The following is a 14,744-nucleotide window of genomic DNA, read 5'->3' as shown; positions in this document are numbered from 1 at the left end:
AAAGTAATAAGTTGTTGTTGTTGTTATTGTTGTTGTTCTTGTTGCTTTTGTTAGTATTGTGCAGGTGTGGGCGTGGTCATGGCCTATGTGTTGCTTTGAAATGCAAATCTCAGCACATATACCATCATCAGGCAGCCGGCAAGCAGGCAGGCACACGGGTTAGATAGAGTTTTTCGACAGCTGCCTACAAGTATGCAACATATTTTTTGTGCTAAACCCACCACAAACAGACCAAACTCTGAGGGGGGCCCAAACAAAATACTAACATTTCCCCCATCAACAAAATGCGTTGAGACAACACAACCACACACTCTCTCACACACACACATATTTAGGTATATTCATACATTCTTGCCACACACACACAGACATACACGTATGTATGCAAAATATTTCAAGTGTGGACTCTGAGCTTTTGGCTTATTGTGGTTTACATTTTGCTCTCGCTCTCTCTTTGCTTGCCCTGGCTAAAGTATTTTTCGTGACCATTTTCGAACTTATTCGGTATGCCCCCTTCCTGTGCAACTTAAGTGCATGCCACACACACAATTACAGCACACATACAAACACACACACATGGAGGCCGCTTATCGGTCACATCCATTTTTTCTTACGCTCGGTTGAGGATTTTAGGCCAAGATTTTTGTGCGCCAACTTAGTTTTGGTAAGTGGACTTTGAGTGACCTTTTTGTTGGTTGCCAAAGTTCAACACACAATAAAATTATACAAATCTTGGGTTTAACCCACACACACAGAGAAAACCTATATACAATACACACGAATGTAGATATATATTTAGCCACAGCTGGTTGAGTAAAAGTTTTGTTGCGGTTTTTCCTTTTTGGTTTCAATTTTTGATTTGTTAATTAAAATAATGGAAATGCAAGTTAACGTTGCGGAATATTTAACATGTTTTACCATAAACTATTAAATATTTAAAACAAAGTAAGCTAGAAGCTTTTATCGGTTTTAGTTATGTCTTAAGTAAATCTAAAAGATTTTTGATTGCATATTAAATAAGGATTAGTTTCATGCAAAGTATTTTACTTTATCTTTCTTTTTAATTGGTTAATATCGAAATATTTGTATAAATATAAGAAGGTTGAAATTGAGATACAATATTTTCAGTTTCAATATATATTTAGGTATATACATATTTTGAGAGAAATTTAGTTCTCAATGTTTTTACTTTAAATAAATTGTGGTATTTTATTTAAATATCATCAAAAATTAAGTTTATCTTCATGTGAAAATCAAACCATTTTTGCATTAAAAATTATAAGAATTGAGACAATTTTTCTCACTTTTAAAAGAAGCATTATTCATGGCTAATTTCCAAATCAGATTTAATGATTACAAATGAAAAAGCATCTGAAAATTTTACAGTACTTCGAATCGATATATCTCATGCATCACAATTTGTGTGAGTTTCTGCTTTTGCCCCATGGGTAAAGAAAAGTTTTTCCTCCTTTGGTTTGGAAAATAACTTAATTATCGCCATGACTTTTATGATTCACTCAGTTGAAAATGAAATTTCAGCCATTCGTTTTGGTAAATTAAGAAGAATTTAATGAGGAAAAAGCAGCAAGAGATAGCGCAGACAGAGACATAAATGTGGTGTGTGTGTGTGTGTTTGTGTGTGTGTGTCTGTGTGTAAAAACCCAAATAACTGCTTAATTTGTTTTCCACCAAAAAACCACTGACCCCACGTTCACCTTATCCGATTGTTTGCACAGCAGACGGTTGGGTGGCTTTGGTTGGAACCGGGGATGGGGGCGTGGTATGTATAGGCGCTCGGGCGTGGGATAAACCAAACGCAAAACCCAAAATCTAAAACCCGAAAACCCGTCAGCTGATGTTATTGTTGTTGCTGTTTGGTAGCTTGGTTGTTAGTTTGTTGACTTTAATGGACCAGCAGCAGGAGAGCTCCAAAACAACAACAACAACAATGGCAAAAAAAGGAAAAAAAAGAAAATAATGGAAGGGAAAACCCAACCAAAAACTGACACCGGCTTGGTCACATGCGGTTCAACGCCCCACACACACACACACACACCCAAAAGGAAAAATGAAAACACCCAGGCAGCAAAAATTATTTGCCACTTTTACAAGCAAAAGGATAGTGGTGCCAAAACGGGGTAAGAGGATCAATGGGGCACTCTGAGTGAGAGGGTTAAAAGCAACCCAAGCAAGCTTGTTTATGCCTAAATCAATTTGCTGCATGAATGAGTCTTAAGCGCAAATGAAAGGAAAATGCTTTACTCCCATCGCCCCCCACACACACACACACAAATTTTCCATTCTTCATAGTTATTCATATGCGTGTCTCTCTTTGCGTGTGTGTGTGTGCGGCTTTGTGGGGTTTGGGTTTAAGCTATTAGATTAAAGGGTTATTAGGCCGGATGTCTCCAGGAAAACGTGATTTGCCTATGAATATTTCTCAGGCATATAACCAACAAATTATCAAAAAGAAAAAGAGGAAAAAAATTGCATATGAAATGATTACGGAAGTTGACTTAATCACAACGAATTCCATATATCCTTGTCAGGGTCTTGACTATATTCTGATTTTAAGGGGGATTTTAATATATAAGGAAAGGTTTTATTTGCGATCCCCATATCTGATAGGAAGTATTCTGATATGAATTAAGTATATATTGTATACTTTCCAATAGATAGTTTTAAAATATCGCAAAAAATCATTTAATACTAGATTTTGTATCTGAAACAGAGCAGTCTAATAGAAGAACAATCTTTTCAAATAGTAGTTTACCTAAAATGGATGAAGGATTGAGTCTGTTGTTATAGAAGATTAACAATAAAGTAAATTGCCATATTTAAATACATTTTAGTTTCATAGAAATTCTACCTTTTTTTTTATAGAAAATACAACTTATCCGATAGGATAGAGTATAAAAGGGAAAAATTTTCAATGAAATCTGGGAACTTTGCCAGCACAAACAAAACTTTTCTCATATAAAAACCAAGCCAAGCCGCCAGCTGACCATTTTGGCTCCTGGCATATTTGAAATCGCGTCTCCCATCTTCCGCCTTCTCCCATTTTAGCTGCTCCTCTTGCCATATGCAAAAATGTGGCCCACATTGCACGTGCAACAACTAAACAAACATTTTTCAGGGGCGGGCCAGGAATGTATGTGTATATAGATGAGGTGACGCCTGAGGAAAGAGGGATGATTGGGGCTGCGCTTGTCTGCCACAATTCATTTTTTTAATCGCAACGCATAAATCAAAAAATTGCGTGGCATAAAAAATGCAAGCAACGAAGAATGAAAGAGAGAGAGAGAAAAAAAAACAAATTTCTGGTCGAGCATTAACATTTGCAATTGCATTTTGATCTAATGGTGAATGAGAGAGTGGCGGGAAATATTGTGGAGAAGGCATTAGGAAAATGGTTGAGAGGTTGTATGTGTGTGTGTGTATGTTGCAAGAGCAAACAGCGCGTACATAAGTAATGGCTCTTTGGGGAACTTGGCCTGGGATATGCTACTGCAGCAGCAGCAGACGCAGCAGATTCTAATCAAATTTGAAATATATTTCAAGCAAAAAGAATTTATTGAACCAGTTTTGAGGAAAAGCGAAAGCAAAAATGCATCAAGCAAACTTGAAACGACGAAAAATTCATGTGAAAAGGCAGCTAAAAAAATTTAAGTGAAAAGCAAGGTGAAATATTGCACAAGTTATTCATAACTTGGCTATATATATATTTCCTACATAGGGCTTTATGTAAGTGTCGATACATTTGGATACATATATCTAAATTGTTGTTTTATAAATTGCCTAGCTAAGTTAATAGATGTTGATTCGATTCACCATCTGTCTAACGGCTTTATGGGCCATTTGTCGTCAGGTGACTGATTTCTATAGTCTAGAGTCTAGACCTTCCTTAACAAATTGACAAATTAGAACTTGTTTAAGTTATATGCATATCAGAAAATAGCATGCAAGTGAAAAGCTATGCTAAAAGAAGATTCTATTATGTAGACTCTTTAGTTTTTAGTACAAGATGGAAGAAATGTTGAAACAAAGTATTTTAACAAACTTACTACAAAAGTCCAACTTTAGCTACAATTACAAGTTGATCAGAAATAAATTCATAATGCACCATAAACAAGCAAAGGGTTTTATTATCTTGTAGGACATCTAAAATGTGGTAAAGCGATAGAAAGTAACAAAGACAAACTTAATTTCTCCTCAAGATAGATGCTAAAATAATTGGTGTAATGCCAGCAAATGCCTTTGAGTGTTTCGTCAAACAAACAAAATAACAAAACACCTAATGTTGTGTTTCCCACATGGAAGAAGACAACATTTTACTTTGGAATTTCAGAAAACTATTCTCTCCATTATTTTCCTTATTAAGTTTTCGACAAGCTTCGTTTGGTTTCCTTGTTGCTTTGTTCTTCTTTTCGATTTGATTAAAAGCCAATTAAGTAAGTAAACTAATCGAAAGAAGGCTGAACATTGGTTAACTAACATAAATCAAGGCATATTCAATGGTAGAGAGAAATGGAGTGTGTGTGTGTGCGTGTGTGTGTGAGTGGATGAGGAGGACATGTGCGTGTATTAATTGCTAACCAATTCTCTGGTTTTCTATAACCACTCTAGACTCTAGAGTTCTGGTCATGTTACCAAGGCTAAATATTTGCTTTTCATTTGGTTACCCACATTGGGTTAGAAGCAAAAGTATGAAGAAGTTGAGGTCCTGGCGTATGTAACTGTAAATTGATTATTACAAGGAAAACGGAAGTAGAGAAAAAATGGCATAACAGAACGGAAACACACCTCCCACACACATTCACTCATCTATATACTCTAGGGTCCTGCTGCTCGCCCCTATCTCAATTTTTCCGTATTTTTTTTTGTTGCTGCGGTTTTTGTCAACGATGACAGGAACGTTGACATGGCCATGTTGCCATGGGTTAGGTTAATGTGTCCCCGTGTGTAGGTATATGCGTAGATGTCTCTGGGTGTGTGTGTCACTCAGTGTCTAAAAGATTCGCCACAATCGCGAATGGCTTTGGCTTCATCTACGTTTTCTCCCCATGTTTCGTTCTCTTGCTTCTCTTTCTACACTGATGATTACACAAAATTGAATGCCCGTGCATCCGATTTCTGGGTGTGTTCCATGTGTTTTCCTCCCTCTCAGAAAATGTGTGTGTGTATTTGTGTGTCAATTTGAGTGTTGAAAAGTGGTCTGCAGTCGATGGCGGTTCAGTTTGCGTCTTCTGTTTGCTGGCGTTTTCAGTTACGTCGCGTTTCTGTTTGCCATTTGTGGCCACCCGCCACAAAATTCCTTGCCATTTGTGTGTCTGTTTTATTTAGCAGCAGTTGTAGTTGTAGTAGTTGTCATAGGAGAGTCAGCAGGAGTCAAACAGATCCAAAGCCTCTAGCAAGTTGTGGCATAAACTGCTTCTTTACCTCCTATTTCTATTCCTACTCCAGGAAACATCTATGTAAATGTAGCCATGCCATCACATTCGAAATTCATTCATTCCAATAGCTGACGACAAGTTTTGCTACTTAAAAAAGTATCAAGCAGATGCCATTCCCACTTCGCCAACAAATGTAAGTTTCGTGCCTACAGTTTGTCCAAAAAGTGTGCTATAAAAAACCTCCCAGAATAGTTATTTACCAACACTGACTAAAAGTGTGAGCATAAATCAAAAAAAAAGATCAAAAACTTGCTGAAATTTCTGTTATCAAATTAAAATATTCTATTCGTTGCATAAAATTTTAGTTTCAGTTTAACTACTTTTGAAAAATTTGTCTACTGTCTTTGCTTCCTCTTGCACCTTTCACACTGTCTGTTTGAGTTAAGATTAGTTTGAAAACTTTGGTTCACTTAATTACTGCACCCACTGTGAGTGAGTGAGAGTTTCGTGTGTCTGTGTCTACATATGTACATGGCCCAACGCTAGTTGAAGTTTTTGCATAGTTGGCAAAATAAAGCATCGACAACTGTAGTAAAAAAGAAAGAAATAAAAAAAGAAGGGAACATACTCCTTACTTGTTTCTTTGGATGCGCTTCTTGTCGATTGAGCGTAGTAAAAGCCGCAACACAACTTGGCCCAAAAAGGAGCAAAGTTTCTCTGTTACGCACAAACACATTTACATTCCCACACCACCCACAACAGCCAACCACATACCCACCCTGATGTACGTATATATGTATGTATGTGTATGCAAATTTGTATTTGCTGCACTCACCTCAAATGTTGTGAAGACGATTTTCTCAATGGAACCGAAATAACGTTCCCACAGGACTTGTGTCTGCTGTCGTAGGGCAAAGATGCGTTCCGCTGAAATGGAGCGTACGATATCAGGCACCTGCAAAAGCAAAATGGAAGGAGATTCAGTATGTATGTATATATGTATGTAATCTCTGACAGTAGCTACAAGATCTTAATTAGTGAAGGGGGGAAATTTCGACCCATTCACCATCTATCATAATTATAGTTTACAGCATTTTGGGTAAATTGAAACAATTTTTAAAGAGTTTGCTCACCACCAACATAAGACTCAATGGAGTCGTTTTGTTCAGAGTGCTCAAGTTTCCTGCTCAAGTTAACTTAATTAATTGCATTTCCTGCCAATAAACTACAAAGGCAAACATGCCAATTGAGGGCCAAGAAGACGCAGGCCAAGAACCAAGATGCGGGGCTAGGGCGACAGGAGGTAGAAGGAAACGATGGCAGGCAATTGGCAAACAATGCGCCAAGACTTTGTCGCGAATGAACGCAGGCTGGCTGCCAGGCAGGCAGGCAGGCAGGACAACCAACCAGTCAGACGTGGGAACCAGGGAAAAGGACATTTGCCAGGGCAAACACAAATGGAGCAGGACATAGTCAGACAGCTGAAGACAAAAAAGCCAACCAGGAGCTGAAACTGGAGCATCAGCAGGAACAGGTGAACATTTCACATAAACAAACAACCCACACACACACACACACACACAGAGGCTAAAGTGTAGCCAGGTAACCATCCATAGTTAGAGATGCGTGCACAGGAACAAAAAAAGGAGAGAAATGTGTGATTTATCGTCTATGATTGAGTTAAGAGCTCTTGGTAACTCAACCAGTATGAAAAGAATGCGAAAAGTAAAGCCAAAGTGTGAGGGTTTACGTTCACTTTTCTGCTTCTACTTGCTCTATAATGTTTAAATCATTTTTTTCTTAAGATTTAATGAAGTTGAGCTGCAATCTTTTTCTTTGCCTTTTGCATCCAAGTTCTTGGCTCAAACGAATGCACATAACTTCAACGTTATCATGTTTTAAAGCCATAAAAAATGCTCTTGTATTCAAGTAATTTCATTAAGCTTGAGAGAGATTCTCTTTGAGGTCCAAAATCCCAAACATTTAGCTCAGTTAAGATTTTGATAAATATTTTTTTCAATATTCTAGTTTCAGTTAAGACTTTGATCAGCTTAAAGTTCTCAATGTTTTCTATTCAACATTTTCGGCTCTTTTTCTTCAGAGTGTTAGCATCTGTATAAAATTCGTGTTCTCTTTTATGTCATAAACTGCTTCATTTTTCATGCATCAATTGCAAATGGCAGGCAATTTCCAACGTTTTTCCTTTTGATTTTCTCGTCTCGATATTTTTTCTCTTTCGTTTGATGATGCAACAGTTTTTCAAATACTTTTTTCTAGGTGGGTGCCGTCCTCGTGGCCGTCATCGTTGTCAATAAATGACGATGTATATACATACCATGTGCCATTTTGAAAATTGACAGAAACGAACCGGAGGATCCCTTGCCACGAAATGTAGGTTACCAACAAAAACAATAAAAAAAAAATAAACTTTTTAGACATGGGGCAAATGAAATAGCTTTTGGCCAAAACGACTCGTCTCGACTCGAACAATATGCCATCCATAGAGACAGACAATCAGGAAAAGAGAGACAGAGAGAGAGGGAGATGTGCGCTTTCAATATTTCATTTATAATATATTACAAAAAAAAAAGGAACCTAAAATGTGTATATAAAATATATAGTGCATTTATATACATATATGCTTTATGGGTAGATTTCGCTCACCTGCAGCAAAAGTCGCTCATCGGCCCAAATGGCGGCCTGTTTCCAATCGATTTTCGATTCAAATGGCAACACCCATGCATTGGACAATAGCACAGGAATGCAACCAGCCTGCAAGGCTTCCAGAAATCTGTAAAAAACGATGAAAAAATAAAAAGCAATTGTAAAATGAAAATTGTTTTTATGGAGTTCTTGTTATTTTTTTTTTGGTTTTTCTCTTTCTGCATTTTCATTTCATTCTTACCTAAAGGAACCCAAACGACGTCCACGCGGCACCAAACAAAATGTGGAATTCTGCAGCAAAGTCTCGTAGTCGTATCTGAAAGGCAAAAGAAAAAGAGAGAAAGTGAGCAACGAAACGAGAGAAAGAAAGAAAAGGGTGACGGGGTGTAGGGAATGTAAATTAGTAAGAGCAAGCCATGCCATTGCATAATGGCATTGTGAAGCAATTAATTGAACAATGGAATGCCTGGCTAAGAGAATGATGTGAATGACGGGAATTAAAAATGGGGGCGCATTACCCAGGTCACTGGGAAAAGGAGTAAAATGCCAGGACAGGTCGACTACTAAAAACATTCTGAAATAATCACATGTTAATTGGTTAATTGGTGACACTAAGTAAAGACCATTTGGGTTTCTCATCAAGTTAACGAGGGTTTTTCAATGACTATTGAAATAATATTAATATGAATATAGTTTGCTTTTTTATTCATCATTTAGACATTTTAATTATACATAAATTAAATTTCTTCTTTGCATAAGAAATACTAGCTTAGGCTATTTGTAGCAGGCACAAAGCCATGAAAAGAAAAGATTAGAACGAAATTTCGATAGAATTTCAAACCAGGAACTTTAAGTGGACTTGAAATAAGAAAAGAAATGAGTTCACTTTTAAAAAACTCATTAAATAAGTTATTATGTCATTCTTTGAAGACACAAATCTTAAACTGATATTGATTTTTATACTCACTTTCTTTAATTTATTATATACGAAATCTCATAAATTGTGTTCACATAAATTTGGATTTTTATACCCCCTTTCTATACCACACATCATAAGCTTTAATTTCTTATATAGAAAATCTCACAAGTTGTCTTCAAATAAATTTTTCATTTCTGTTTCATTCTGTTTGTTAAAAAGGTTCTTGCCCTTGCAGTTCTTACATGTGACTTTTAATCCTGCAACATGGCATATGCTTAGCATTGGATAACAAATTGCTCATACGTCATGGTGTACGGGTATCCGGTTATACTCTTGCTTGTTATGTTAAGCACTAATCTCAGCTTGAATTTCACGTAAAATCAAAACTACGCCAAATGCATCAAAACTGTCATGCGATGAGCATTGCACATACGACATGTAGCACAAACATTTGTTCAGGTCTATGTGTGAGTTAGGGAGTTTTTGTGTGTGTGTATGAGTTAGGAAGGGAGCCAGTTTACAAGTTAAGTTGCGCGTAAAATTACATGTAGTTAGGCATGTTCTACACAGCTCCCCGCATTAGTCCGATTCCCCTCTACCCACCCTCGTGCCTTCGCTACGCTTCCCTCTCTTAACCATCATCATGACCCTGCCCCAACAACTGGTCAGCAATTTGAGCTGTGTGGTACATTGCGTTTAAAAGCAAATTCAGCACAAAAATTTATTAGAAAAGTGCATGGCACAGCTTTTCGTTTTTCCAGCATTTGGACATTGACAACGACCACGCACAGACACGACCAACAATCCAAAAAAAAGAGAGAGAGAAACTGAAAGAACGAGAGGTTATGGACTAGGTTACTTAAAACCGCAGCAGAAGCAGCAATCCTCGTTGACTTTCCACTATGAATAATCTTGAGCAAACAACATAAATTGCATGTTGTTTCATTTTGTTGCTTGGTTTTGACATTTTTGGCGGGATTTTTCATTATTTTCATTTTTCTTTTCGTTTGCATTCTCTGTGCTGTGGTTGTTGTTGTTGATGTTGCTGTTACTGCTGTTGTATTTTTTGAAAAATTACACTGCCAAATGCATAGGCAGCAACAATTACTGACAGGGCAAGAGAGCCATTTATTAGGGGTTACTAGCCTCAAGCACTGAGCACATAAATCAGTTAGTAGCAAAAGGCAAAGAACCAAAAATAACAGATTTCAAGCCTTGAACTATTATATATTTACATACATTTTCCTTAGTGATTTGATTCATAATTGAAGTAGTTGTTCCAACTGTGACTAAAATAAATATTGTTGTTCTATTTTACTACGCTAAGTGACGGGTAAATATTGTTGTTAAGAATTCTGTAAACAGTTTTGCATTTAAAATATATAATATCAAGAGGAAATCTTTAATATGTAGTTTTGACAACTCTTTTAAAGATTCGGCCTAATGAAGTGACCACATTAGTTTTCTGTTGCCTAATTCTACGTTTTATTTGGTGAATTAACTAAATATAGAGCAAATAGCAAAGAGAGTGAGAGAAAGAGAGAGAAAGAAGAGGCCAAGCCAACCAACTTTGGACAACAAACGCGTGTAAATAGCAAAAGTTTACGCCTCGCATGATGTTTGCAACTGGCAACCGGCAACAGAGCCAACACACAAAACAGTTCGCTCAACTTGGCTGAAAGCTAAAAATCATTTAATTAAAGTTGAGCAGGGGCACGGGACGAGCAGTCCAACTAACTAAGCTGCTGGCTAAATAAAAAAAAAAAGAGAAACAACAACAACAACACCATCACAAACAGCAACAATATAAAACATGTTGGCGGCGCTTAATTGCTTAAACAAGTAGCTAACAAGCAAACAACAAACAGGAATGCAGAAAGCACAGGCACAGGGCATAGGACTTGGCTTAACTCAGTGCAGTGACCTGCAAAACAGGAAAATGCACACACACACAGACACACACACACACATATAAACTGGCATATCACTGACTAATTAGTAATGGCAAGTCAGCTATGCCTCGCCCATTATTGCCAAAAGGCTTACTGCTTGAAACCGAAATTTCTGAAATATTTCAAGTAAAACATAATGAATGGCAAGCAATTTCATTTCCAACAGGAGTAGAAGGAAGCGAAAGGAAAATTTGAAAATATAAAAAAATGACCTTAATTTCCCTTTTGCACAAAACACAATTAATCGCATTAAGAAAACTACAGAAAGGTGAAAGCAGAAAAATAGCTACCAATTTTTTTTTATTTGTATGGAATTTTATATACCCTTGTGGTTTCTTATATGTTGTATGAAACGTAATAAATATATAGTGTTGCGCATTGAATGAGAGAGAATGTGCTTTGAGACTTAACACCTGCGCGGTAGCATTTTCTAGATTAAGATGAGCTTTATAAATAAAATTTATCACCTATTTGGTTCTTTTTTACTGATAAATCAGGCATTATGCTAGCTACTTCCGATAAAAAGCTGTATAACTTTAGCATAGGGACGAAAGGCTTTTATTCCTAATAAACTCCCCTGATAAAAGTTTTGATCTTTACAAGATTTTCTATATTCTCGCGGTTTGGTCTTTAGTAAATGTTTTCAAACTCCAAACATTTAAACATTTCAAGTTATTTAAATTTGTTGAGGTCAATATTAATTGAATCTTTATTGAATCAACAAAAAATCTAAAAATATTTATATACGCTTGTAATACATTCAAACGAGTTAAACATTTTTCCTTTCAATACTAAATGTTTACCCAAAAAAGTATGCTATATTTTTAGCAGGACGCTCAAATTTGAATTCGTAGAAATTTCTAAAATTAGCAATAAAATTGATTTAAAGCACGTTCAGCATTTAACATAGTAATTTTCAGTTAACTTTCCAAGTTTCGTCAAGCAATTACTGAAATTCTGTATAATTTGATAGCCATTTGCCTCAATGTCAAAACCATTTAAGGGTCGCCACACCTGTTGGCTCCTCCCACACATTCCCCCACATATACCTACATAGTCTAAGGGCCTGCCTATAGATACACATAGACACATACATATTAATTTGGCAACACTTTGAAAGACCAGGTAGGCAGGCAAGCAGACCAATATAGCCAGCAAGTCACTGCACGTCAATTGCTTGAGCCTAGGCCAACAAAATTAACATAAGAAGTGGTTTGCCAGGCAGTTAGGATGGTAGAGTGAATGTAGGAGTCACAGCAGGCATATAATTTAAGTGGTTTCCAGCTGTCAAATGTTACCTCTCCACAGCCTGGCTATGAGTTTTTCCAGTTAAGCTGACTGACTGACTGCCCGACTAACTTGCATTGTGATTTCCTGGCAGAGAGTGAAAGAGAGTTTCATTTACTCTCGCACTTTTGCCTTTGACAGGTGAAGCTTTTGTTGGACCACTTTTTCTCCCACCTCTGGGCCCCTTGTATTGGGTTACTCCTATTGTGTTTATGTGTGTTTGTGTAAGTCTTTGGGTGTGTGTTTCCTTTTTGCTGTTTGTGCTTTGTCATCCAACTTGCTTTTTGCCACACAAATTGCTTGTAGCATTTGCTTTGACTAAGTATATTACGTATACGCAACGTTTTTTGTTAATTGCAAAAATTGAACTTTCTCTCTCTCTCTCTCTCTCTATTTCTCTCTGTCTCTACGCTCCTTTTGTATTTATCTCTGTCCCTGTTGGCCTTAGGCTTGAGTTGCTTGTCAGCTGCAGAAAAATGCAAAATTAATTAAAACGAAGACGGATGTCAAGCGAATACAAGTAGAAAAAAAAAAAGAATTTAACTAAACTAAAACACAAGAAAATGAAAATGAGAGTTTTCCTTAGCCATGGAAAATAAGTAGCAAAAATGTGTGTAAAAAAGAACGAAAGAGAAACGGAAATTGCGATGAATTTCAATGAAAATTGCATTTTTAAAAACAGCATTTGGAATAAAGACAAGTTTTAGTCGCACGTCTCTTTCCCCATTTCCCTCTCTCTCCGCCCATCCCTTGATCCCTCTTTGCAACTAGCACAAACAGCAAACACAGAAAAAATGTGGGTGAAGCAGTTGGTGAGGGGTTGACAGAGAAATTGCCATTGTTTGTCCAGGGTAGCACAAGGAGCCTTAAACATGCCGCATTAGTTACAAGTGCAAAACGCGCGTCGAGTGCCATTGTGGCCATTCTCCCACATTCTCTTGCACATACATATATAAAGTTTCATCCATTTTGCTCCTCTATTCTCTCTTATTCACCATTCTGTTGTCGCCAGCTTGTGATAATGGCTCATAATGAAAACAGCAAAAACCGCACAAAGACGTTTGCCTTCTGCCTCTTCATTTTGTTTTCATTTTTTCTTTTCAACTTTTTTTTTTATTCAACTATTACCAAAAGCAATCGAAATGCAGCTCACAGTGCGTATGAAGCATGCAAACAATTCTGACTAAAAAAAATCCCATGACAGCATTTCAATGCACTTTCAAATTGAAATTTTAAACAGTAAATACGGATAAATATTAAACATATATAGTCGGCCACTAAAAAACCTACTCAAATAGAAAAGGTTTACATATTTATTCACTGCACACAGTCGCAGGCTATGTGTCCTGAATTTATGCTTATGAAAACATCTGATGAATAAAATAAATAATTCCGAAGGTCTGAAAAAATTAAAAGGAAAACGCAAATGTTAACGATTAAATTCGAATTGGTGTAAAGCTATAAGCCAAAAAAAGGTGAAATTCGGAACTAAAAATGTTTGGCTTTTTGGTTTAAGACAACCACGAAAACTGAATTTAATTCATTTATCTTGTTGCAACTTCTATTTCGAAGAGCATGAAAGTACAAGTGATATAGAGGTGAATATAAGGAATTGAAAAGGGAGGAATTCAACTAATAATTTTATATTATTTTTGAGGACAGTATTACAGTCGATGAATAGGGATTCCAGGGAGAAGGAAAATAACCCAATCTTCATTCGTTGAATTCAAAATATGAACTGATTTTATTTAGAAAGTACGGAGTTAACAATTGTTCTTAGAAGATCCTATTATAGTAGTAAGACTCAAACCCTCTTATTCGGGGGTTGAAAAATTATTACTGTTTTAAGCACAGTCGCTTCAGATGAACACGATGTTTATTCTTAAACAGTCGATAAGTCTGTTTGTAATTCTACAAAATAACATATTCTATATATATATATTGATTAATAAATTGTTGTAACTACATCAAACTGGTGCTTATCAAGCCTTTTTTTAAATTCTTGTCCAAATTAAAATCGTTTAAGGGTCGCAAAAGTTCATTTGCACATTCTAGTATAGTAAACCAATTATTGTTTGCCTACTTAAAAGGGGCCTGGCACCTCGACTGCCTTCACATTAATGCAATGACCAGCAATTACCTGGCACGCTTTTCATTTAGGCCAAACACACACACACACTTATATATACATATATTTAAACCAAGAGTGAGGCAAAACAAGATGGAGAGGTAATAATGGGTAAAAAACCAAAATTAAAGTAGGTACTCAAAGAAATTGCCTTTTCTCTTTTTGGGAGTATGACTCCTTGGATCCAACTTGGGTGTTCCTTTTGCTTTCCCTTAAATTGCAACTGCCATGGGTGTGTGTGTGTCGCTTTTTTCAAGTGATTTATGTGGAAATCTGAGATTAACGTTTGAAAATGAGACAGCGAAAGTGAGGCAAAAGGAATGCATGTGCAAGCAGGGCCAAATGGAAATGGAGGCATCGTTGCCGTTGGGTAACTCAGGTGCAATGGCAACTGCACCTGA

General features: G+C 36.6%; 1 protein-coding gene across 1 annotated transcript in view; it reads right to left on the bottom strand.

Annotated features, from left to right (window-relative positions):
- Positions 1 to 14,744, bottom strand: part of LOC6640835 (exostosin-1) — a 74,924-nt gene that overhangs the window by 20,581 nt on the left and 39,599 nt on the right. The window contains exons 3-5 of the mRNA XM_023174980.2: positions 8,299 to 8,373; positions 8,058 to 8,184; positions 6,229 to 6,348 (exon numbers count right to left, since the gene is read on the bottom strand). Of these exons, the coding sequence (XP_023030748.1) occupies positions 6,229 to 6,348; positions 8,058 to 8,184; positions 8,299 to 8,373 (322 nt within the window). The remainder of the gene's footprint in view (positions 1 to 6,228; positions 6,349 to 8,057; positions 8,185 to 8,298; positions 8,374 to 14,744) is intronic.

The sequence above is a fragment of the Drosophila willistoni genome (assembly GCF_018902025.1).
Source record: "Drosophila willistoni isolate 14030-0811.24 chromosome 2L unlocalized genomic scaffold, UCI_dwil_1.1 Seg168, whole genome shotgun sequence".
In the NCBI taxonomy this organism is placed as follows: Eukaryota; Metazoa; Arthropoda; class Insecta; order Diptera; family Drosophilidae; genus Drosophila; species Drosophila willistoni.
Note: the sequence above shows the minus strand (reverse complement) of the source record. Positions and strands in the feature narration are given on the sequence as shown.